General features: G+C 39.7%; 1 protein-coding gene across 3 annotated transcripts in view; it reads right to left on the reverse strand.

The window, feature by feature from the left end:
• The window catches only part of LOC103184739 (monocarboxylate transporter 2), a 55,459-nt gene that overhangs the window by 22,656 nt on the left and 8,245 nt on the right, over positions 1-24,558 (reverse strand). For 2 of the 3 annotated variants that reach the window (XM_042335404.1, XM_007902913.2), the window contains exon 2: positions 9,942-10,176. In XM_042335404.1, coding sequence (XP_042191338.1) covers positions 9,942-10,149 — 208 coding nt within the window. In that variant the 5' untranslated portion in view covers positions 10,150-10,176. Of the gene's footprint in view, positions 1-9,941; positions 10,177-10,277; positions 10,454-24,558 lie in introns of those variants that run through there. The other variant, XM_007902921.2, reaches the window with a different exon arrangement.

A 24,558-nucleotide genomic window follows, 5' to 3' on the forward strand; every position in this document is an offset into this window, starting at 1 on the left:
TTACAGCATATTCTGTGAAGCTCTTTGAGATGCCTAGAAGACGTGAAAAGCACTATATCAAATGCAAGGATTATTATTACTAGCTAATCTTAATAATTATAAGACTCCCCACTTGAATTCATGGGAGGCAATCGTGAACCTTTTGCCTGTGGAAACATTTCAGCCAAAGAAAATCAGGGATTGGGAAAATATAATTGTGAATATATAGGCATGTTCAGAGTATTTTAATTCCTTAGCAATTTTACAAGGTTCACCCAAGTACTGTATATTATATTGCTGCAGTGCTGAGATTCTGCCACAGGAGGCTACGTGTGAGCTATACAACTGTTGCAAATGTCGCTCGCGGTCCACAGAGACAAATGAGACACTGCATCCCTCAAAGATCCTTGACTTTAAGGTGGGTATGATCCATGTGTAAATTACGTGCAAGACCACGTGTATGACTAAACACGTGTGTAAGAGTTATGTGTTGGTGTTCTTAAATGTTCTCATTAGAAAGCAGTGAAAAGGGTCGTAATCTCCTCTGTACACTCGTATTTAAACAGTGTGACTGCTGTTGAACACACACATGTACACACGGACTAAAATAGACCCATTGTCACAAAACGATGTTCAATGTTTGAAGAAGACTCCTTTGCCCATTTGATCTAATTCTTCCAGAAATGCAAACCTTTCCAATGAATATTAAGCTGCTTCTTAAATGATTCTAGTGTCCTAGCCTTTATCCACCTTCCAGGTAACCAATTCCAATTGCTATTACTAGGTGGCTATTTCCTTTCTCCCCTCCAACAGAATAGGTCAGAAATCTATAATCTGTGCATTCACGTGATATTTGTAATATCCGCTTCAATGTATAATCTTAATATTTTTTAAACCTGAACCAATATATCTCACCTTACCTTTCTCAATGTTAAAAAATACTTGCCTTTCATCTGATCGATTGTTAAATTACTGTATTTCACTTTAAATAATATCAAAAGCAAATAAGATTTTTGTACAGGAAAAACCCATTAGGTCCATTTTGAGAAGGTGTGACATGATAAAATACCATTCAAACATAAATTCTTTCTTTATTATAGTATCTTTATTATGATATTATGATACATCTAACATTTCAAATTATTATACTAGGTTTAAAGAATATCAATTCCAAGGTTTGATACTTTTGTTTAGGGTATGCAGACAATTGTAGAATTAAGGTGTTTTATTTTGAAAATAATGTTATTACTTACTCATTTTACACTGGCGCTTAGTTAAATTGTTATAAATTCTATGTTAAATTATATAGTTCTAAGAATAATAGGAGGAAAATGCCTAATTACTGTCATGCAGCTTCCACCAGAAAGATTTTAGCGAATTCGCAAACAATATCAGGATAATAAAGCAGAGTTCTGCATATTGACTATTTTCACACAAGGGTTCAATCTGTTCTGTGTTCTCCATGCAGGCAATTAATGATATGGACTAACCACTACTCTCTGGGTTTCTAACAATATTCCAGTGGGTTTCGAAATAAATATAATGTAATTTACATTTTTAATGTGATGGTATTGATAAATAAAATTGTATAAAGTCATTTTATAATTTCACAGACACAAATTCGCTAAACTAACTGAACTAACTGAACTGATTCAAACTTCCTCTTCCAGATCATGACTGAAGACCTTCTTCTTCAACCGTGCTCACGTTCACCACCTCCCTCACCCGACTTGGCGATGGGCTCCGCCACTGTTAAGCATTATGAGCCTCTGCCCCACGTGAAAGACGCTATATAAATGCAAATTGTTGTTGTTGATGAATGGAGCAAAATGGCGCTTAACCCACATTGAAGGATTTGCAACACTGAGCACACAGAACCAAAATGGATAAATGCCTGTTAATGTCCAACACTATTGTCTAGTACTTAAAAAGTTCCTGATGAATACAATGACAAACATAACTACATAACAAAGAAAATCAGTGGTTACTGATAAAAGAACTAGGGATGAAATGTGATATTCACTGTATTTTAAAGTGAGACAAACCTCCTCCAATGTATGTTGGCCATAACTTCTCTGCAGTTGAAATATTCCAGATCCATGAATATTACAAACCATGAGTTGGACTCATGCATTTTATTTTTAAATTACCATCAGTGGTTTTGGGATATGAGCTTGGTCTATTTTCTCTTTATTGCTGCTGATCCACCTTCATACAAGCAGGACTGAGATCATGGAGTGCAATATAACTGCATTGCCAGCTAATTCCTCCCAACCTTTTATGAGATTAGATGACCAGCTATTCATTTAAACACGTGAGGCACGTTTCGCTGAATCTCTCAAAGCTTCTGCTGCAGACGAGTACGCAACTGGAGAGCTCATGCAAGCAAATTGGGGAAATTGTATGCCCAGCCTTTCTGTTACCCTGGGCACAGGAGCACTACAGAGTTTGCTCACCAAGTGCTGGCGTCCTTGAGACACAAGCAGTTTTACCTCCAGGAAAACAAAATCACTTTGATTCTTCAGCATGGAAGTGGTCTGTCTGCACAATACCAACTTACGCTTATATAACTGCTTACAAGGGAGATGAATGTCTCAAAGAATATAGCAGATATAATAGGGAGTGCTGAACAAATTAGAAGAGAGTTAAGGATGTTGACTAAAAGCACAGTCAAAGAGATAGGTTTTAAAGAGGGTTTTAATGGTAGGGAGAGAGAAAACAAATAATATAGATTTTGAAGGAACTGTTCCAAAAGGTAGGGGCATAGTGACTGAAAGTTCAGCCACCAAAAGGGAATGCTTACAGACAAGGAGATAAAAATGAATTTGACCATCCAGATGGCAGTTACTGACATACCAAACTGTGCCTGGCAGTTGGCTGATTTACACGGGAGATTTCCATGTGGTGGGTTCCCATCCTCACTCCAGAAGAGTTGCTGAACAAACACCTCTCCTTCCCGAGGGTGCCAGGGATTCTAAATGAGTTTGTGCAGTCTCAGTGTGCTATCTGGTAGTTGTGAATCACAGCACCTGACCTCCTGCAAGTTTATAGAAAAGTAACAGTCCTCCAAGTCAAAACTACTCTTACTCCTGGCCTGGCAGCCGGTGACACAGAGATACTGTCTAGGAGGTGGAGTCTTAGTCAGAGAATGGATTGTGGCATGAGGTTTCCAAAGAAAGTGGCAAAAATAACTCCCAAAAAATAACAGCCAGATAAGATCATCATTAATCAATCTCACAACTTTAGCAAGTTACGCCAAGCCTTGGCCAGAGCACAGTAAAATCCATGTGAAAGAGAAATGCAAACCAATGGATTGGTATCGATGAGAAACCAAATCTCTCCACACATTAGTGAAGCATTAACGTTCAAGCTCAGGTCACCCAGCTCATCATTTCCTCAAATGGGAAGCATGTTGGATCAACACAAGCTGAATGTACTAAAACTACAAGCAATCTGGGTAAAAATTAATCCAATGCTTGTAAAGTCATGCACCACTGAGCAAGAAACCTACCAACTTTCCTGTAAGGATTGCAATTAAAAATTGTCACTGAGTACCTGGAATAATGTTGCAGAGGGATACCTTTAAACTTACACTGTGTAATCACCATCTCTTCAGGGAGTCTAAACTCAGATTAAGAGACGGCTTGTTTGGTTGTGGAAGAGTTTATACGGATCACCGGCAGCCAGTTTCATGACTCACAAAGTGCAAAGTCAATTCCTTTAGTACCTATAAGTATATAATCCTCGCATGAGCACGACACAGAGAATTTAACTATGGGGGTCTGCGAGGGTTCAGCGGGTTTGAATGCTATTCATTCTCCTCTGGAACCAAAGTTTGAATCTAGGTCAGACTGATGCGATGAATCCTTCTACTTCCTGAGGGTACCAGAGATCCTTAACAAATAGTGCAATTTCAGCACACACTACCTCATGGATGTGAACCCACAGCACCTGACTGCCTGCAATTTTATTCAACAATATTTGGCACTAGGTTCAGCAAACACACACAGAGAAGCAATCAGTGGAGCTGGTGTGAAAAATTGAGATATTAATATTGAAGCAGTGGAATGGGAGTGGGGTGGGAGGGAGTGCTATGAGGTTGAGATTGCCAGATTGCTGGTTAAAGAGGTAGTTATATCTCATAATCCTTGCATTTGATATTGCACTTTTCATGCCAGGTGAACATCTCAAATCACATCCCAGGATTTATTGTAGTGACTAGGAATTTTGTCGACAAACACAGCAGTCAATTTGCACACAGCAATGTCCCTCAAACAGCTGTGAAGTGAATGATGACATTTATCTGGGGGATTGTTAGCCAGTACACCAGAAGAAACTCCCTTTTCTTTTTGAATAGTATCAAAGGATCTTTAACATCCAACTGAACAGGCAGACCTCAGTTTAACATCTCATCCAAAGGATGGCACTTCTGACAACAGAGTGCTGCATTTCACCCACAAAATATATGGCCAATTTGCTTTGAGACGTCTCGAAGACATGATAAGGCGCTATATCAAATGCAAGGATTAATATTATACTCACTCAGCACTGTATTGAGTGTTAGTCTAGACAATGCGAGTTTAAACTGACGACGTAGGCTTGAACCCTCATCCTTCTGACTCGGAGGCGAGCGTGCTGTCAATTGAGTTAGGCTGACACCAAGCTTGAACCACAAATATTGAATGAAACTGTGAAATACCAAACCCTGAAGGGCTCGACACCATCAGCAATATGTGAGAACAATGTTTCCTGGCATTACCCTCTGTAACCTTGATGGGCAAAATACATTTCTGGGAAAAAAATAAGATTATTTTTAGCACAGAAATCAGAATCATCATCAACGTGGTAAATGTAAGCAAGTGAGAACCTGTGTGAAAGGATGCATGAGTGAAAATTAAATTTTTTTCTAATTTGTCAATACTCATCGTCAAGGCTCACACTTGAATAATGGCCCCTTGGGATGAAAAGAACTGCCAAGGTCTAATATACTGGCAGAACAAGCTCAATGGGCTTAAATAGTCTTCTCTTGTTTCAATGTAGATAAGTGTTAAAACTGCCATTGATCATTCAGAAACAGTGGTCTTCAATGAATCACCACTTGCATTTACTTCAAATGAGTGCTTTTTGTTCAGCAGCTTTGAAAATGCACCAAAAACACATAATAAATTAGTATAATCAGACATCTGTTTGGGAAGGTAAGGTTCTATATTATGGCTATTTCTAATGGGCATATTCAAAAAAGACTTCCAATTTACATCAATATCACACAGGGACTCTGATATAACACTATCTACTTCCACATGATTTGTGATGATGAACTTTGGTTAATCGAAGGAGTCTCTTCACATTTGAGATTCAGAGATCTCATTAAAGAATCCTAATGGAAATAGCTACACTTTAGACCCCAATATGAAATGAGCTGTACTCTTACCAGTGCATTTGTATTTGCTACATCATGAAAAATGTATCTCATTGGAAAGAATCATTTGGGCCAGGAGCATAAACAGAGAAGTTCAACACGGATGAAATGTAAAAGGATGCAAACTGATATTGGCTGATGCATTGCCACAGAAAGATCCTTGCAGCTTTAACCAACTTAACAATTGAACCAAGTCCTGCAAAAAAATGATTCTTATCTGAGTCATGTCAGGGATTATTAAGATGTTCCTGTACTATGAAAATGGCAAAACCAAAATCAGTAACTTAGCAATGCTTTCTGAATTTCAAGAGGAAGTAGAGAGGAAAAAGATCACTAGTGCACTATAGATGAAACTTTCATCAAATGTTTGACAATGATAATTACTGAAGGACAAAGCAAGTTTAAGGAATATTACTAACACTGAACTTCTAAATGCAAGTGTTGGCCAAGGAAAGCAAGACATAGTTTCACTGGCGCCAAGATCATCACTGATTTTCCAACACGTCCTACTGGTCAGATTACATACTTCAATAGGAACAGCCAAATGCACTGAATGCAGCCAACTATGTCAGCCACCCATGTATTGGAACATCAGCTGAGCAGTAGACTGCTTTCAACTATATCTGTCAGTCATGCTCTTCAAAGCTGGATGACCTTGCATAGGAGGATGTTCCATTCGTAAATATATCATCAGACAATGTTGTTTTGTGCCAACAACAGCTGCGGTTGACCAGTTGGGCAATATGAGCTCTCCAGGATGCTTCAAAAACACCTATAAGCATGACTGAAAAATTTGATGAGCAGCTATAAATCTTTTACTAGAAATACTTTGCAGATTTTGTTTCTCTCCTTTCACCCATATTTTTCAAACACAAACACAAAGTGTTTTGATTGCCGCCCCCATCATATCATCTTTAGCGAAGTCCACACTCTTTCTGTCAGCTGATGGTTTGAAACAGGCAGAACTATACTCTATATGGAGTGGAAGATTGGGGTGAAACCACAGAAGACAATATTACAAAGGACAATGTTTGAATTCTATTAAGCGCGGCATATCTTGTGACCTTCAACGTCAGCCCTAAACCTGCATTTTGCCATTCCAATAAACCACACCTTTTAGGTGTCCCATGATTTATTTTAACATTGGCAAAATAACAGTTGTTGCATCAGACTTGTTTACCTCCTTTTTTCATATTGGCAAAACAACTCCCGTATGAAATCAAATACTGCATTATTAAAAATGATTCACATTTTGAAAGATTTTTTGAAAGCCCTGGGGAAACGGCTACAATTGAACAGAGTGGGAGGCAGGATGAGACAAGTTTAAGTCATGTTTAGGCTTGACATTAAACATCCTTTAAAGCCTCTAAATTATTAGACAATGGGAACCGTGAGGAATGGGAAGAACAAACAGTTTTGAGGTCCTGGTAAAATGAGCTAACAAGCTGGTGGTGGTTGATCTCACGACAGTGAACCTGCAGCAACAAAGAATAACATGAATAACAGTGTATTTGCTGCTTGGAAGGTACAAGGCCAGAGAGTTCAGATGAGAAATTACCAAAGTCATTTCAACTAAATAAAGACAAGAAAAGTTACTTTGATGAGAGAAGGATCACCACCTATTGGATGAGAGCCTTTTCTTTTATCCTGTGCTGTCCAATAGTGAAAAGAGGTACTTGCATTTATATAGCACCCTTTAAGCAGGGTTGTGTTTCAGAGCCCTAGCTATTATGTCACTTTCTAGATAAATACATTTTCCTCACCTCTCTCAACATCATCTGTACACACCCACATTTTAAGAGTAATTGGAGTGTTATGTTGTTTACTCAAAGTATGCAAGTTGTTACTTAGAATAAAATCTGTGGGTTTTACTTGGTGGAGAAGGACGGAACTTTTGCTGAACTAGATCATTTGATCTGACAGCTACAAATAACTATTGCTGCAACAAATATGGCTTTCCTAAAAAAGTTTTAAAAAAATTGTGCTCAGTTTGACACATGCAAAAACCCATGCATAAAAGTATTTAAACCATACTCAGAGCTCCACATATAGCTATCTACACACGGAAATTTTCCAATTTATTGTAAATACTTGAGATCACAGAACAAAAAGACTTAACAATATTTATGGTGACTTTGGAATAGCATGATACAAGAAAGGTGGCTTTTTTAGTTAAGAGAAAACTTTGGAGATTGGCAGGGTGGAAATTAAGTTGATTTACCACTGATGCCCAGAAAATGGATTGAGAAATCATTCTCAGCAGTTGTTTTACCGTGATGTGAAGCTGAGCTGTTTATCAGCCGCTCGTGAAGGATTTTGCTCAGAGTTTGATCCTTGGCAGTTGTGGCTTATCAGCTAAATGAAAACTGTTTACATTTCCTGACCTTTTTTTTGGCAATAATGCACACTGAGTATTTCAGGAATATTGAAACATTCCTGAACTAGGTAAGAGCTTATATTAGAGCATTATTACCTTGTTTCTCTTCATCAAATATTGATTTTATTTCCATCAAATCAGCCCAGAAATCTGAATTCTGCAGTTTATTCCTAGATTGCATTAATGTGTCAATGAACGTCATACCACTATTGCTATTGTTCTGGGAAAAACATCAACAAAACTTCTCAGTCACTAAAGTTTATAGTAAATCCTGTGAAGCACTGTGAGCCAACCACCCGACATGAAAGGCGCTGTATCAAATGCAAAGATTATTATTATAGTTATTATTATCTAAAGTGAACCAATATACACTTCGAATGAATCTGAAATATTATTTTCATTCTTCTTATGGGGACAACTGGAACTTGGGGAGAGGGGGAGGAGGGGAAACAAACTCATTTATTTTTATAGTGGTAAAGAAACCCAACATTAAAGACTAATAGCTAAGTAACTCTTGCAGTTGCATTGGTTAAAAATAGATTTAAAAAATACATTTAAAATGCCACAAACAAGGTATCCGACATGGACAATACAAAAAAAATGCCCCTTTTGCTTTAGAAGAGCTTTGATACTAAACAAAACATGGACTTGATGTCAACATTTTGCAGTAACTGTGCAACTGCATTTTAAATATTGTTTCCTCGGGATTCTCACATTTGTAGCTTTATGGTGACGCTATTTTAACCAACAATTGATTTAATCCTGGGGAGATTGTTAAAAAAAATGGCTTTAATATCAAAGGACCTTCATAACTCGGTCCATACAAGGGGCGTCCATATGCCCAGCTCATTCCCTCTCCTTGTCTCTGTTCTGAACTGTACAATGTCATATAGAATCTGACAGCAATGCTACATTCCCACAATCATTCCTTTTTAAACAGTTCTACACGTTTAGAATACATCATTCAAAGCTAAATGGATGTATATTAAGTATGGCACGTTCTTCTATAGATTTTGATGGAATATAGTGAAGCTTCTGTCCTACAATCGAACTAAAATTGTTTGATTCCACAGATGCGTGGGCATGTGATAGCAATATGCAATAAAGTTTGTACATGTATAATGTTGTCACGTGTGATAGTCATATTCCTAGTTCTACATGAGCCCTATACAAAAACTATTAAACCTGGCAGTTTAATTACCAAGAATGACAAAAGCGACCAGTAACAGCATAGCTGCCTTGCCAACTCTTTTCAATTGCAAATTAAGCATGATAACCAAGCCTACGCAAAGAACTAAACTGCACAAATTCACAAGACATGAATGAAGTTAATTTCATTCTGTGGCGTTTTATAAAGTAAATTAGACAGTGAACATCGCCTGTATTTATAACAATGAAAATCCCAACTGCAAATTCTAAAAAGCTGCATTAAGAAGGCAGGCTTGCAAAAGGATTATGGGCTTGCTCCATGTTATATATTATATGTTTGTATTGCACTCAAAACGATTCATATTTCGGACTGGTGACTAATGGAACCTTTTATTTCTTGCTGCCGTGGTTTCAAGCTGCCTATGTTCTTTGTTGCTTGGCCAAATAACTGGATAATGCTTCACTATCTGAAGAGTAAGATCCCAAAGACAACACTACCTTTTGACGGTCAACCTGCTGCGCATTCCCAACCAGTGAAAGGGATAAAATAAAAGGAATCTCCCCATATTGCCCCTCCATCCTCTATGGATGGGCACTATCATTTGAATATGTAGTAATGCACATCTCTGCCTAGGCAAAATTCATGATACGGTCAGATACAGCATTCTGAACAAATTTAAATTACAATAAATAACGAGCATGTAGTTTTTAAATTGAATATAGATTGAAGACGGGCAGTTTGTCTAAAATGAATCACGCTTGTCTTGACTGACAACTCTCACTCACGCCTACCCTTTGATGTCCGTTATCGCCCGGTGTTACTTGCTAAGTTATTTTGGGTAATCAGTAACCCTCAATGCTTATCCTTGACACAATTTCAGAAACATTTCTATATCCTCACACTTTTATCTTGAGATAGGAGCTCACTTGAATTATATAAAATCATTCCCGTCACTTGAAAGGGCCTGGCGCAAACCAGACACAGCATTTTAATAAAGTGGAATTTTAGTACCCTACCTCCAGCATACATGACCGCCAGCATGATTGACGAGATCCATGCGATCTCACTATATGAGGTATGAAAGATCTCCTGGATATCCTTATAGAACACAGTTATGGCTTTGGGAAACGCATAAGAAAAACCAATGGAGATGAAAGCTCCGGCGACCACTGCCCAGCCCCAGTCTCCGTCTGGGGGAGGGAGATCTTGAACAGGGGGTGGCATCTTGGACCTCTTCTTGTTCTTGATTAACTGAAAGAAACAGAATTTAAAGTATATTAAAGTAATTTAAAGTTGTAGTTAAGGAACCTTTTCAACTTATAAGCCCTTCAGATTCTCTCCCAAAATCCAACCTGTGTGCACTTCCAGTAACTCTAACTGTTCCTTTGTCAATCTGTGCAGGAGGAGTTTCTTTTAACAATTATGAAATGGACATCTGATCCAGTCACTCTCTGCATGCAGGGAGCATAATAATTTTGATGTGAAAAGCAGGATTGGTATTGTGTGCTTGGGCATAGTTCATTATAAATACACATACCCACACACACACACATACACACAGAGTAGGAGGAGTTGTGAAACGTCAGTCAGAGGATTATCTAAGATATGCAATTAACATGTAATGTTAACAACCTGTTCCATTTAAAAAGCACCTTGACAAAAAATCCCTCAACTGTAGCAAGTGCCTCTGAAAGTTGTAGTGGTTAGAGCCCGGCCCCTACCAGTTTCACCCAGACCTGTTTAAACTTTGTGAAAACTGATTTTAAACTTAATCACCTTCAACTGCAGGAGAACAATAGCAACAACATGAGAGATGAAACCTGTGAAGTCTGATTTTTTTGTGTGCTCTTGAATCCAAAGTTGATTAAAGAAAGTGCAGCCAAGTGCCATAAATGCACGAGTTTTAATAATAAAACCCCGAGTATTAAAGCAGGGTCAAAGGATGGTGTGGTATCTCAGTTGCAAGGTCAGCCAGAGGGGGAGCACAGTGAAGAAAAGACACATTATTTAATGCAATGGTAGATTCATTTCCATAAGATCCCAATCAAAGCAGTCCGAGCTGATCTGATTACTCCAAACACTTATGAATATTCTACAGTCACCAGCTGTCTGCTCCTGCTCATTAACAGAATTACATGATGCCAAATGATGTCAAATGCTGCTAGAGGTGACCTTCGAGCATAATATTTAAGGTCTTCCAGCAGTTTGTTTCCAACAGTGATACAGGTTAAATATAGGGCCTACAATTCACCTTGCAACTCACGCACTCAGCAGCAGAAAGTACATTTCAATCAATATACAGGCCCTAGACTGAGGTGGATAGATATGTTAGGTCAGGGTATCAAGGGATATGGGGCAAGGGCAGATAATTGGAGTTGAGGTACAGACAGCCATGATCTTATAGAATGGTGGAACAGATTTGAGGGACTGCATGGCCTACTCCAGTTTGGGATCAGGCTGTGATATAGTTCCATAGGTGACATTTATTTACAATGTGCTGTTTTTGATCCATAAAATCCCAAACCTAGTTTATAACAAGCTATAATACCTGGGTTCACTGCACATAGATACAGACATTGGATTCCCATGCTACAAAAAAACACTAACAGGATATCAGGTAGTAGTCAATGTCATTTCCCACTTTGTGCATGCGGAGCAAGCAGAAAATGTCAGTGGCAGGAAAGCCAACTAGTATGTGGAATACAAGTGAGATAACTGCACAGTGAATGGAGTCCACACTACAATCATTTTAAAATCAAATTCATGCTCTAAAGAGTGCATTATAAATGAGCCACCATTTAATAATAACCCTTGCTCCCGAAATCATAATCCTTACATTTGGCATAGCACTCCGAGATGCTACTCTGCATGAAGGGCGTTATATAAATGCAAATTGTTGTTGTCGTATAGTGCCTTTCACGTCAAGAGAACATCTCAAAGCGCTTGACAAGATATACTATAAAGTGGAGTGAATATACATTTGGAGGCAAAAAGACTGACTGCATTTGTTGATGAATGTGGCAGCCAAATTATGCACAGCTATGTCCTACAAATAGCCACAAAATGAATGATTAATTTATTAATTGGGGAATTGTTAGCCAGGACACCAGCAGAAACTTTCCATGCTTTTTAAGTAATGCCATGGATCTTTAACATACACCTGTACTGAAGGAAAGGACCTTGGTTTAACATTTCATTTGAATGTGGGCACACATGACAAAGCACCACTGCCCCAGTGCTACACTGGAGTGTCAACTTAGACTATGAGCACAAAGTCCTAACGTGAGACTTGAACATGCAACTTTCTAACTCAGAAGCAAGAGTGCTACCAATTGAGCCATGCTGACATCCAATACTATATCGAAAGGCACACAAAAAAATTAACAACAGCTTCCGAGGATTAAGTAATAATTGTTAACCTTTCTTAGTGAATTTTTTTGTTCAACAAGGAAATGAATGTCACTGCAGAAAAATAAAATGTGTTATTTCAGGCACTCAGTATTGAGAAGCTGATTCTCCTTTACTCTGACAATGTGCTTGAATTCCATTCCATTCAAGCCACCTTGTGGTGAGATTACTAATTCAGTGGCAAATTCAAGAGAGTTTTGTATTGTGTGGGCAAGCCCATTAAGGACGGGATAGAAACTGCTCCATGTCACTTCCCACCAACTCTTTCAGGCTTCAGAGAGGAGGAGCCTTTCATATTATTAGTCAAAGATGGAGGCAAACTCAGATCTGAAGGATCAAAGGACAGCCCCTGATTTACTCCACTACAGAGTTCCTCCAAAATTACATTTTGAAGTAAGAAGCACAAGTTTATGTCTTCATCCAATGTAAAATGTTGAGAGGATGTTTTCTTGAAATATGGTCTGGATAGACCATATATGACAGGAGAGCCTTCCCCATTGATGAAACAGAGTGAAGCGACTAGTGCAGTAGTGGAGAATATTGAATATCTGGTTGTTAAATGACTGTGATTTTCTCAGCAGTTTCATGCATTTTATTCCATACGATCACATTGTGCTGTATGACATTTACATAACACCCTCTCGGTGTCAAGGGCACTATACCAAATGTAAGGATTATCATCAATTTTTATTAATTTATTATGTACAACACAGCACTCGGCACAGTGTAAAGAAAAACCTGCTATAGAGGTTTTCATCAGAATAGATTGCTCTAAACAGCATGGCTTTCTGAATACCTTACTGGATTCAATTAGTTTGGGTTTTGGTTTGTTGCAATAAATTTAAGATTTTAAGCAACTGTATATTCAGAGTAGCCTGGTCTCAGATTGGATTAGGCTGTATTATGCCGAACCTATTTTAAACACCCAGCAAAGTTAAAGTAAATCAAAAGGAATGCGATTTTATTAATCGCTGTTCAAAGAAAAGAATCATGGGTCATGCGTTCACTTAAATTCTGAGAATGTAATTATTGTTCTCAAATCTGTTCCACAAGGTTCATCTCACACTACCTAAAGGGCATACCTTGCACTTAAATTCCATGCAGTTCATCTCCACGCAACATACTGGTCAGGTTTGAAATGCACAATACTTTCTGTATTTTACTTTAATCCACATTTGCAGGGAGTGCATTGAAAGCTTTAATTAGGTAAATCTATGCCCGAGTACATGTGATGACAGAGGTGGTACTGAAGGGTATACCTGCATCTGCCAATGAAAACTACCTGGGAGATTACCACCCCTTTTACTTTGCTGCAGGACATAAAGAACTTTACAATGGTGCTGTAATAATCGCACCTAGCATTAAAAAAAATCAAAAATTAAATACAGCTTCAAACAAGCTCCTGTATAAAAAGGATTGACAACTTTTAGAAATGACCTTTAAGACCACTTCATAACAATGAATTAAAAGTCAAAGCCCTTTCAAAGTCAAACTTGTAAGCATTGAACTCCTCACAGGCAAATGTTACTTTTTTCTCCATCAACTCCTTGGAACTGAAGTGGCTCCAAGGGGACATGCCTGGAAATGGATTGTCGGAATAGAGTAAGCCCTCTGTGGCAGTCTTGGTAGTTCAGTTCCTGAGCCAGGCAGGTCTGCAGTATTCCGGGGCACTGCCGATGACAGCACAGCCAGCCTGGCTCATCGGCAGGACCTGGAAGGGCAGACCAGTTATTGGGGGCAAGGAGTCATCCCTCTCAGCTCCTGTTAATCCTGCAAACCCCCTCACTTTTCCAGGGGTAATAATTCCTTCCAATATAATAATAAGAAATTGGTCACTAAATTCACTACCGTTTGTGGACACTGCTGTGCGAATTGGCTGCTGAGTTTTGCTCACACAATATACAGTCCGCACTTTACAGTATATTCTGTGAAGCGCTTTGAGATGTCTCGAAGATGTGATAAGGTGCTATATCAAATGCAAGGATTATTATTATAAGACAAAGCCCTATTTGGTAGGGTGGTCCTAGCTGGACAAGCAGCAGGAAAGCTTGTTGGATAGCAATATCGATGACAAGCTATGCAGTTTTAGTTGGATAGGCACCAGCAGTACCCCAACACACATTGTGGGTTCCCCAAGCCTTGGCGCCTGCCGACCTGCTCCTAATACTTTCTGGAATTAGGTAAGCAGAATGCGTCTCCCCAGGAAGAGAGTGTGCGTTACATTCCAACCATCCATCTCTGGGGTTTCCATGTGGTTTAGGATACATAAAAATCTCAGCTTAGCTTGGATAACTCTTAAGCATGGTGCTAGGTTTTTAGCATGTGTCAGGCGAAAAAAAAATCTTGCAAATTAGCACAATTTGTTTTACATTTCAGTGTGCACTGCTGGGTGTTCCACATTCTACAGAAGTCACATATATTTGTTGTGCGTAATTACTTGAAACACCTGAAATATTTTGTGCTAGAGTTACAATTCTGTTTGAAAATTGCAAGGTTATGAAGTGTCAGTTTTCAGCCCTTCTCCAAGCTGCGTCAATAAGTACATGTAAATGGCAACTGAAATGCTAAAGGTTATAATAGCCAAGAACTGGTAATACTTTTGCAACTTTGTTGTGGAACAAGAGCCATTCTTCAAACTATTGCATATAGCACTATATACCAACAACAACCCACATTTATATAGTGCCCTTCACATGGGGCAGCATCTCGGGGTGTTTATAAAAATAAATAATAATCCTTGCATTTGATTTTCCACCTTTTCACGTTGAAATACAACATTTTACTGTAAAGTGCAGCGACTGTCAATTTGTAGATAAGCACGGCAGCAGCAATATCTCACAACAGCCATAAAATTAATGATCAATTTTATCTGGGAGAGTATTGGCCAGGACATTGGAGAAACTCCCTTCTCTTACAGGTACAGGGAAACAAGAGGAAATTGAAAGAAAAATTAAAAAGCTCCAGTTAGAGGAGCAAGCACCAGGCAGGCCATATCACCTCAATCTCTTCTGCGTTTTAAGCTTCTACGACTGGGAATGCAACAGCGATTAATGTTCAATATCATGCTGTAACAAGAATAACATCATAAAGCCTCTCACAAGAAAACTGAAGGCTAACATAGATGTTACTGCACATAAATTGGTGGATTGAGATAGAGATTTTGCTCAACAGTTTGAGTTTCTGCATGAGATCAAATGAGACATTGGCCACATTTTAGCCCCCATTATTAATATTTTGAACAAGCTACTTCACAATGCATACAAGTCCCTCTGAACAAATTTCATTATCAATTGATGGTGCATGTTCAAGGGTAAACACCCCCCTCGCATACTGTTCAAGTTGCTGTAGAAATAAGAGCAACACTGTAGATTACAGTGAAGTCTATTGCAAAGCGTTTATCCTTATTTCTGTGAAAGCAGAGATGTTAAACCATGAGATGTTAAACCAAGGCCCTGTCTGCCCGTTTAGGTAGCCGTTAAAGATCTCCTGGCAGCATTCTTTGAAAAAGAGAGCTTCTCCCACTGTCCTGGCTAATAAATCCAGAAAATATACAGTCAATCCACTTTACAGTGCATTCTGTGAAGTGCTTTGAGACTTGACAATGTGATAAGGTACTACATACTACATCAAATGCAAGGTTTATGATTATTATTTTTATGCATTTCAAATCTTGGCCTCTCATTTTATCAGAATGTTGGCCTTCAATTGTCTAAAGTTTCTAAGACTCCTGACATCTAATTATTATGACTGTGAAGCACTTCTTACCTTTATGAAATACCCATAATGGCTTTGTTAGACCTCTTTGACCGAGCCAGTTACAATTATGTTATCAGCCTAACCCCTCCAGCTCTGCACTATCATTGATCCCTGCCTTTAGCCCCTTTCAGAGTACAAAGTGGCATCTGGCTGAAGTTCAAATTGAGGTGCATTATACTTGACCTTGGTAACAGTGCATCCCTTAATGACCAATCATCTCTGTTAATGAGAAGCTATTGCAATATTCTGCAGAACTTCCTTATTATGCAACACTCTGATTGGGATTCCACTCCACTCACATTAACAATTGCATTGCCAGGTCATTCCTTAAATACATATCTAACACACAGCAATGTAGTGCAGGGGGAGCATTGCACTTTCATGGATGCCATCCTTCAGATGGGACATTAAACTGGAGTCCTGACGGCCTGTTTAGGTGGACATTAAAGATCCAATAGTGTGACTCAAAAAGAACAGAGACTCAATGAAACATCTCAAAGCTCTAAACAAGATTTACTATAAAGGGTAGTGTCCGTGAATCTGTAGATGAACACAGCAGTCAATTTGCGCAAAGCAATATACCACAAACAGTCAAAGTAAATGACTTTTTAAAAAATATCTGGTGGAATTGTTAGCCAAGACACTTGAAGATACACTCTTCTCAAATAGTGCCATGGTATCTTTAACGTCCATGGAACTGGGACAAATGGGATCTCAGTCCCATCCGAACGACAGCACCTCTAATAATGTAATGTCCTGTTAGCCCTACACGTCAAAGTTTCAATGGGTATGGTAGTCCCAGCTGGACAGCATCGGGAATCTTGCCAGACAGTATTCACAATGGTTCTAATTTCTACACAGTTAAATTCGAGCAATATTTAAATGTACGTTCTACAGTCCCCAAACCTTGGCTCTTGCCAATCTTTACCTCATACATTGTAAGTTCAGTGAGTCATCCGTGTCCCTCCAATGACAGAGTACGCATCCTATTCTATGAAAGAAATTATCATGTGTAGCTCGCGCGGATATTTGAAATTCTTACTTTGGTTTGGATAATCTGAATTATATTGATGGGTTTCCCCATGTATCAGACCAAAAGCAAACATTTGCCAACTTTAAATCAGTTGAAAATTTACTGAATAAAGAATTTTGTTGTCCTGGATTTTTCCGTGGGTGAAATTTAACAACTCTTTCATAAATATTTCCTGTCAGTAAGAGCAATTGATGCACAAACCCATTTTTCCACTGGTGTCTGCTCGGGCAACAATGGATAACTAGACTCAAAATACTGCAGATGTTGGACATCTGAAATCCCACCCCTTTGCTTTGCATCGTTAACACCTCTTTAACCCATCATCCCCTATCCTTTACCCAATTTTCTCCTTTGTCTTCCTTGCCCTTCGACACTGTGGACCACTCCAACAACAACAACAACAACAAGATTCCATTTATAGAGCGCCTTTCACGTCAGGAGGACTCCATCCTCATACATCGCCTCTCCTCCTTAATCTTCACGGACCTGCCCTTGTCTGGTTCGATTCCTATCTCTCTCACCATTTCCACTTTCTTGCCTCTAACGGTTTCTCCTCCAGCCCCCGCACTGTCACGTCTGGTGTCCCCCAGGGCTCTGTCCTTGGCCCTCTCCTCTTTAATATCTACATGCTCCCCCTTGGTGACATCATAATAATAATAATAATCCCTCCAAAACCAAAAACAATAATAAATTGGGTCATTTTCAATCTATGACTGTTTGTGGGACATTGCTGTGCGCAATTGGCTGCCGCGTTCGCCCACAAATATACAGTCAATTCACTTTACAGTGTGTTCTGTGAAGCGCTTTGGGACGTCCTCCCAACGTGAAAAGCGCTATATCAAATGCAAGGATTATTATTATTATTATTATCATCCGCAGACATGGGGTCAACTTCCATATGTATACGGATGACACCCAACTCCATCTTTCTGCCTCCACCCTCAACTCCAGGACCACTGCTGTCCTGACAGACTGCCTGTCGGACATCAAGTCCTGGATGAGGGCAAACTTCCTACAGTTGAATGTGAACAAGACTGAGGCCCTCCTGATTGGCTCGCGCCAGCGCCTCTGCACCTCAGGCTCTGGCAGCATCAACCTCCATGGTTGCACACTTCAACTCACCAGCCAGTCGGGAACCTCGGTGTCTTGTCGACCCTCAACTGTCTTTTCTTCCCCACATCCAAGCCATGACCCGCTCTGTCTTCCCTCACCTCCATAATATCGCCCGACTCCGCCACTACCTCACCCCTCAGGCCGCTGAAACTCTTGTTCATGCCTTCATCACCTCCAGGCTCGACTATGCAAATGCCCTGCTTGTCGGCCTTCCCAAATCCTCCCTCCACAGGCTGCAGATAATCCAGAACTCTGCAGCCCGTGTCCTCTCCCGCACCAAACTCTGTGACCCCATCTCCCCCATTCTCGCCCAACTCCATTAGCTCCCAATCCTTCAGAGGATCCAGTTCAAGATCCTGGTCCTCACCCACAAAGCCCTCCATGGCCTTGCCCCACCCTATCTCTGTGACCTCCTAACCCCCTACCAACCCGCCCGCGCTCTCCGCTCAGCCGGCTCTGGCCTGCTTCACGTCCCCCGACCCACCCACCTCACCATTGGTGTGAGAGCCTTCAGCTACTCTGCCCCCAACCTCTGGAACTCCATCCCCCAATCATTCCGCCTCACCCCCTCCTTAGCCTCCTTCAAGTCCCTCCTTAAAACCCTCCTTTTCAACCAATTCCATTGGTCACTCCCCTTCCTCTCCCCTCCCTTCTCCCCCCTGACCCCAGCTCTGGTCTGAAATCCTGTACACTATCCAGTGCTTTGGGATGTCCTCCCGACGTGAAAGGCGCTATACAAATGTAATCTTGTTCTTGTTGTTGCCCTGCCTCCCCCCTCTTGGTTAGTCCTTAAAAGCCTCTCCCTCCCAACATGCCCCAGTTCTGACGAAGCGTCGTGGACCCAAAATGTTGACTCGCTTTTGTTTCTCCATAGATGGATTACTAATGGCTGGAGGAGTGGGGGAGGGGAAATAGGGTGAAGAGTTGGGAAAAAATATTGCCTGTGCCCTCTTCAAGAAAACTTTGCTTAAATAAAATAACATTATAGTGTCTGCCAACATAGCTTGTTCACTGCTCCACTATTGTTGAATTTAAATGACCTCTCAAGCTGACCAGAGCTAAAGTCATGATGTCAATGAGTAATACTCCAACCCTGTGTTTACACAGCATCATACATTTAACAGTTTCCATCTGGCTTATAGTTCACCAGTGGGCCAGACCTCCCTCGCTCACGTTTATATCAATAGCAAGTACTATTTTTTGAGTAAAAATGGCAATGACCTAGTGATGGAAAATGTTCACATTCATTTAGAGGCTGACCACCAGCACTGAGAGTTCATCATGGTTGCTGATTTACAGCAGCAAAGAAGCTACTTCTTTTAAATGGCCAGCTTTTATCCACGGACAGTTCCCCACCACACCTATTTAAAAGTATCCTCAATGCCTTTAAAGAGCACTGTTTTTATGAAAATGTATCTGGCAATATATTTCTGTTTTGGTGAAAGACTTTTTAAAAAAATAACTAGTTTGGCTCCTGCTCTTATTTCCTCCCTTCCTCTTCAAAATGCACTGACTAGTTGGGGTTTGTTCCCACGGGCATCCTTCATTTCTTATTCAGAGTCATTCAGGCCCTCGTAAATGTCACCTATTGAACTATGGAAGACATCAGCACAGCCGAGTCTGATCCTGTCCACTGCCTCAACAGTCCACTTGTGTTTATCTCCATCAGAAGTAGCTTATATAGAAATTAGGATGAGTAATCCTGGCTTGCTTTTACTTCACTAATTTAGTAGCACTGAGGCCATGAAGCCACTCTATTGATACTCTGGCTGAAATTGGCTAATTCAGTAACTTTGGGATCTGTGTCGTTCAATTTCACACAAGATAGTCGCTTTACTAGTAATAATTGATCACTAAATCCACAATTGTTTGTGGGACACTGCAGTGTGCATTTGGCTACCGCATTTCTCCCATAAAGCATATAGTCAATTCACTTTACAGTATCCGTGAAATTCACGACTGTTTGTTGGTCACTGCTGTGCTCAATTGACTGCCGCTTTCTGCCTACAAAATATAGCCAATTTACTATATTCTGTGAAGCGCTTTGAGACTTCCCGAAGATGTGATAGGCACTTTCTCAAAAGCAAGGATTATTATTGTTATTATATATTATTACTAACTAAGTCGTCAAGGGAGCTATATCTCATTTTCCTGACTAACCAGCACTTGGGACATCCTGCCAACGTGAAAGGCGCTATACAAATGTAATTTGTATTGTATTTTCATCACAGCAAAGACAACATCCTGGGATTGATGTTCCATTTCAAATCAATTCATCACATCATCTCAGAGACAATTTGTCGATACAAGTGTGCTGGGGTTTATGTTGACGTCGACATAGATGCTGGGTTTTTACCAAACACCTTTTTTTAAAAAAAAGGCTCCTTTAAAACACTGATTTTGGTCTCTTTCTGACTTTTCAACAATGTTCAATTATTATATCGCTGGTCATAATATTCATTCTTACAACATAAACAACAGCCCTACATAGAAACTTCAATCTTCTCCCAACTCTCTGTCAGTACTGCTCTGTAAACCTTTGCCAGTGTATTTCGGTACCATTTTTGTGCCATGTATCTACACGTATTTTCATTGATCTATTTTGAAAATAGTCCTAGATTTTAATTAAAATTTCTGAACTATTTATTTACATGTATTTCTGTTACCTTATTTACAAAATTTTGTTATCTTATTTACAAAAATAGTCATGTAAGTAAAAAAATGTAATTTAAGAGTACACTGTTGACACAAGTGTTAATAAAGCACTGCCAACAATATTATTGGGGACCTAAACAATTTGTCGACACAAGTGTGCTGGGGTTTATGTTGACATTGACATAGATGCTAGTATGAATGTCCAGCGAAGGGACGGGGACTTCACTTTTTTGTCCATATAAGCAGGACGTTGACTTAAATGGGTTCAAGATAAGTGGGTAGGGCTGTATCAAGATGCTCCAACTGAGAAGGTTTGACCTGTTCTTCAGTTTTACCTACCAACTGGCCAGTGCTCAGTTTCACCACCTGGTGGACAAACTGGGATCCATAACTTGCCAGATGAGAAAATGCAGTCATGAACTCACTGCTTAGCGTGCCATGAATGCACTTATAAAATGTCCAATGACCAACTCGTGACTATGCTCTTTTGGGAGATGTAGTAGTGTATCCTTGAAGCTGTACTGGCTTATATTTCTGCATGTGTCAGACACCCAGCTGGCTAAAAAAACATTGATGGATTCAATTTCAATGCAATAATAATCCTTGCATTTGATACAGCCCTTTATGACGTCTTCAAGACGTCTCAAAGCATATCCCAGAATATACTGTAAAGTGATTGGATACTGTACTGTAATTGGATACTTTGTGGCCAAAACGCAGCAATTGCAGTATCCCACAAACAGTTGTGGACCAAGGAATTATTACCCTCGGAAAAGCGATCCACCAGTCGATTAAGAACCAGATTCCTACTTACTGCTAGGTAAACAGAGGTGTGCGGTATAAGGAAACTTGGCCAACTTTTCGCCCTGCCGGGAATCAAATCAGGTCTTGTAACCTGAAATCGTGATGATTAGTTAAAGGGTTAAAAATAAATTGAACTCCCAAACCTAATTAATATACCTTTACATTCTCTTTAAGACAGTAGGATACAGAATGGAATGGAGCACAAATTCATGAAGTTATTTTACTGACGTGTTTAATTGCATAGCTTGGAGCTGAAATCACACAGAATGCGACGGTGAATCATGAGTGAGGTGAATCCCCAAGTGTAAATAAAAATTGTTTTCGAATGCAAGACCTCACTTCGTAGTTCTCAATGTCACCAGCGTGTAAGCAAGCAGACAAGATGCAATCCTCATGACATTCAGGCCTATGACTTGGCAATTGTTGCCTATTGTGTACTTACACAACAATACAGGTGCCTGTGCCAATCACTAAGCTGCACATGACTGAATCCATTCCAAGCTGGAGGTATTAACTTTATACCTACACCCTTTGTGGTTCACCCACCACTTAAGAAAATGCATTTTTGTCACCTGAGAGCAATCTGTAGCTCCAAGTTTAGTTTCAGATTAATGAAAACTCAAAATGAGATTTATATGTCAAATGGCAACTGTACAAATACAATTTTTGTACAGTTGCCATTTTACACATATAAAGGCCATTTGGCACACCCAATCTGTACCAGTGTTTATACACCATCCACTGTTTACTCCCTCCCATAACCTTTTATTCCTTACTCCGCGACCTTCTAAACTCCCTACCAACCTGCCCACTCCGTCCGCTCAGCGAGCTCCAACCTGCTTCACATCGCCCACCTCACCCGCCCTACCATTGGCGGGCGGGCCTTCTGCCACCCTGCCCCCCCCACTGGAACTCCATCCCGCAGTCCCTCCACCTCGCCCCGTCCCTTGCCTCCTTCAAGACCGTGCCTTTGGTCACCATCCTTCCCCCCCCTCCCGCATCCTGACACTCAGCTTGGGTCCGAAACATTGATTGTTCAGTGCCTTGGGATGTCCTCCCGACGTGAATGGAGCAATACAAATATAATTTTGTTGTTGTTGTTTAAACAACTGCTTCAGACAGCGAGTTCCGCAATCTCACTCCCCTCTGTATGAAGAATTTTTTTCTAAATAGTCTTTTAGATCCGCTACTCATTGCCTTATACTTTATTTCGCCCACAAAATACACAGCCAATTCACTTTAAAATACGTTCTGTGAAGCGCTCTGAGACATCACAAAGTCCTGATAAGGCACTATATCAAATACAAGGATTGTTATTATTATACTTCTATCCCTTGGTTTTCGACTCTCCAGCAGTGAGAACAGTCTATTATTATTATTATTAATAGCTAACCTAATTGAACCTTTTTAAAAATTTCAAACACCTCTATCAGCTCCCCTCTTAAACATCTCTTCTCAAGAGCAATAAGAACTAACATATCCAGTCTATTCTGAGAATAGTAACCTGCCAGGCCTGATTATAATCCTAGTAAATCTACACTCTTCTTTCCATCATTGCTATATCCTTACTGTAATGTGGCAACCAGAATCAGGCACATTATTCCAAATTTGGTCTCACGAAGATTTTATACAAATTCAACATAACCTCAGCACTTTTATCCTCTATCCTCTGGATATAAAGCCCCAAACCCCATTGGCCTTTTTATGACCTTATTTACCTGTGTTGCTACTTTTAGAAATGTGTGGATCTGAATCCCTTTAGCCTCTTTGCTTCTCTAAGGTTCCTATCATCTCTGCTACAGATGACACTGGACAGCTTTTGTAGAGTTCTACGCTGATGAATAAGGTCAGACATTTCTGATCTTCAACAGTTGCTGTATTTACAGGAAAATTCCATCTTCTATCAACACACCTGATGAGTGTTTTACGCAAATTACCATGTTTCATACAACAATAGCACAGAACAGTAGCGTTGTATGCAGCAACTAACATCATGCATATGACAATTTTAACTTCTACTTATCCATGACCACCATTCAACTCTGAATAGTAAAAGTGGAATTTATTAACTAATTAGTTGATGTATCCTAGTTTTCATATCTACTTTCTCCTTTAAGGAATGAACAATAATAAATAATAATTCTCGCATTTGATGTAGTGCCTTATCACATCTTTGAGATATCTCAAAGAGCTTCACAGAATATAGTAAATTGACTATATTTTGTAGGCAGAAAGCGGCAGTCAATTGAGCACAGCATTGACCAACAAACAGTCGTGAATTTCACGGATTAACATTGTTTGGCAAACAGCAAAGCTTGTGATGTATTATTTACTCTGAGAAAGCTGGGACTGATGTGCTACAATCCCATAACGGGTGATTTTTGACAGATCATCTATTGGAAATCGCACTTTTTCAAAAAAACTTTTATGATGAAGGAATCAGGTTTAATAATGAGGTGCATCACTTATTGTATACATGGAAACTTATGGTTTCTCTTTAATGGGTAGCAGTGAATCATCTTTTTATTGCTACAGGGCGATGGAACATCACAAACAAGTGTAGAAACTGGAGAGCCATAAGGGCAGTTATACAAGGCCGTAATTTGGTTGTGCAAATTTAACAGATATAGTCAAATACATTGCAATCAAATAAATGCAGTTTATTTGACTGCAACTGTTGAATTTATTCAACAATGTTACTCCCTGCTGTTAGCAGCAAGTTTAAAATAATAATTTTAAGTTATTTCCCAGATATTTGCATGACATTTTCCATTTTTTACAAGTTTGTTTTCATTTCCAGCAAGTCGTCATCAAATTAAATTCAGTATGTGGAGTCCTGTAGCTCAGTGGTTAGAGCACTCGCT

Source organism: Callorhinchus milii, unplaced genomic scaffold (assembly GCF_018977255.1).
Source record: "Callorhinchus milii isolate IMCB2004 unplaced genomic scaffold, IMCB_Cmil_1.0 Scaffold5, whole genome shotgun sequence".
NCBI classification, from domain to species: Eukaryota; Metazoa; Chordata; class Chondrichthyes; order Chimaeriformes; family Callorhinchidae; genus Callorhinchus; species Callorhinchus milii.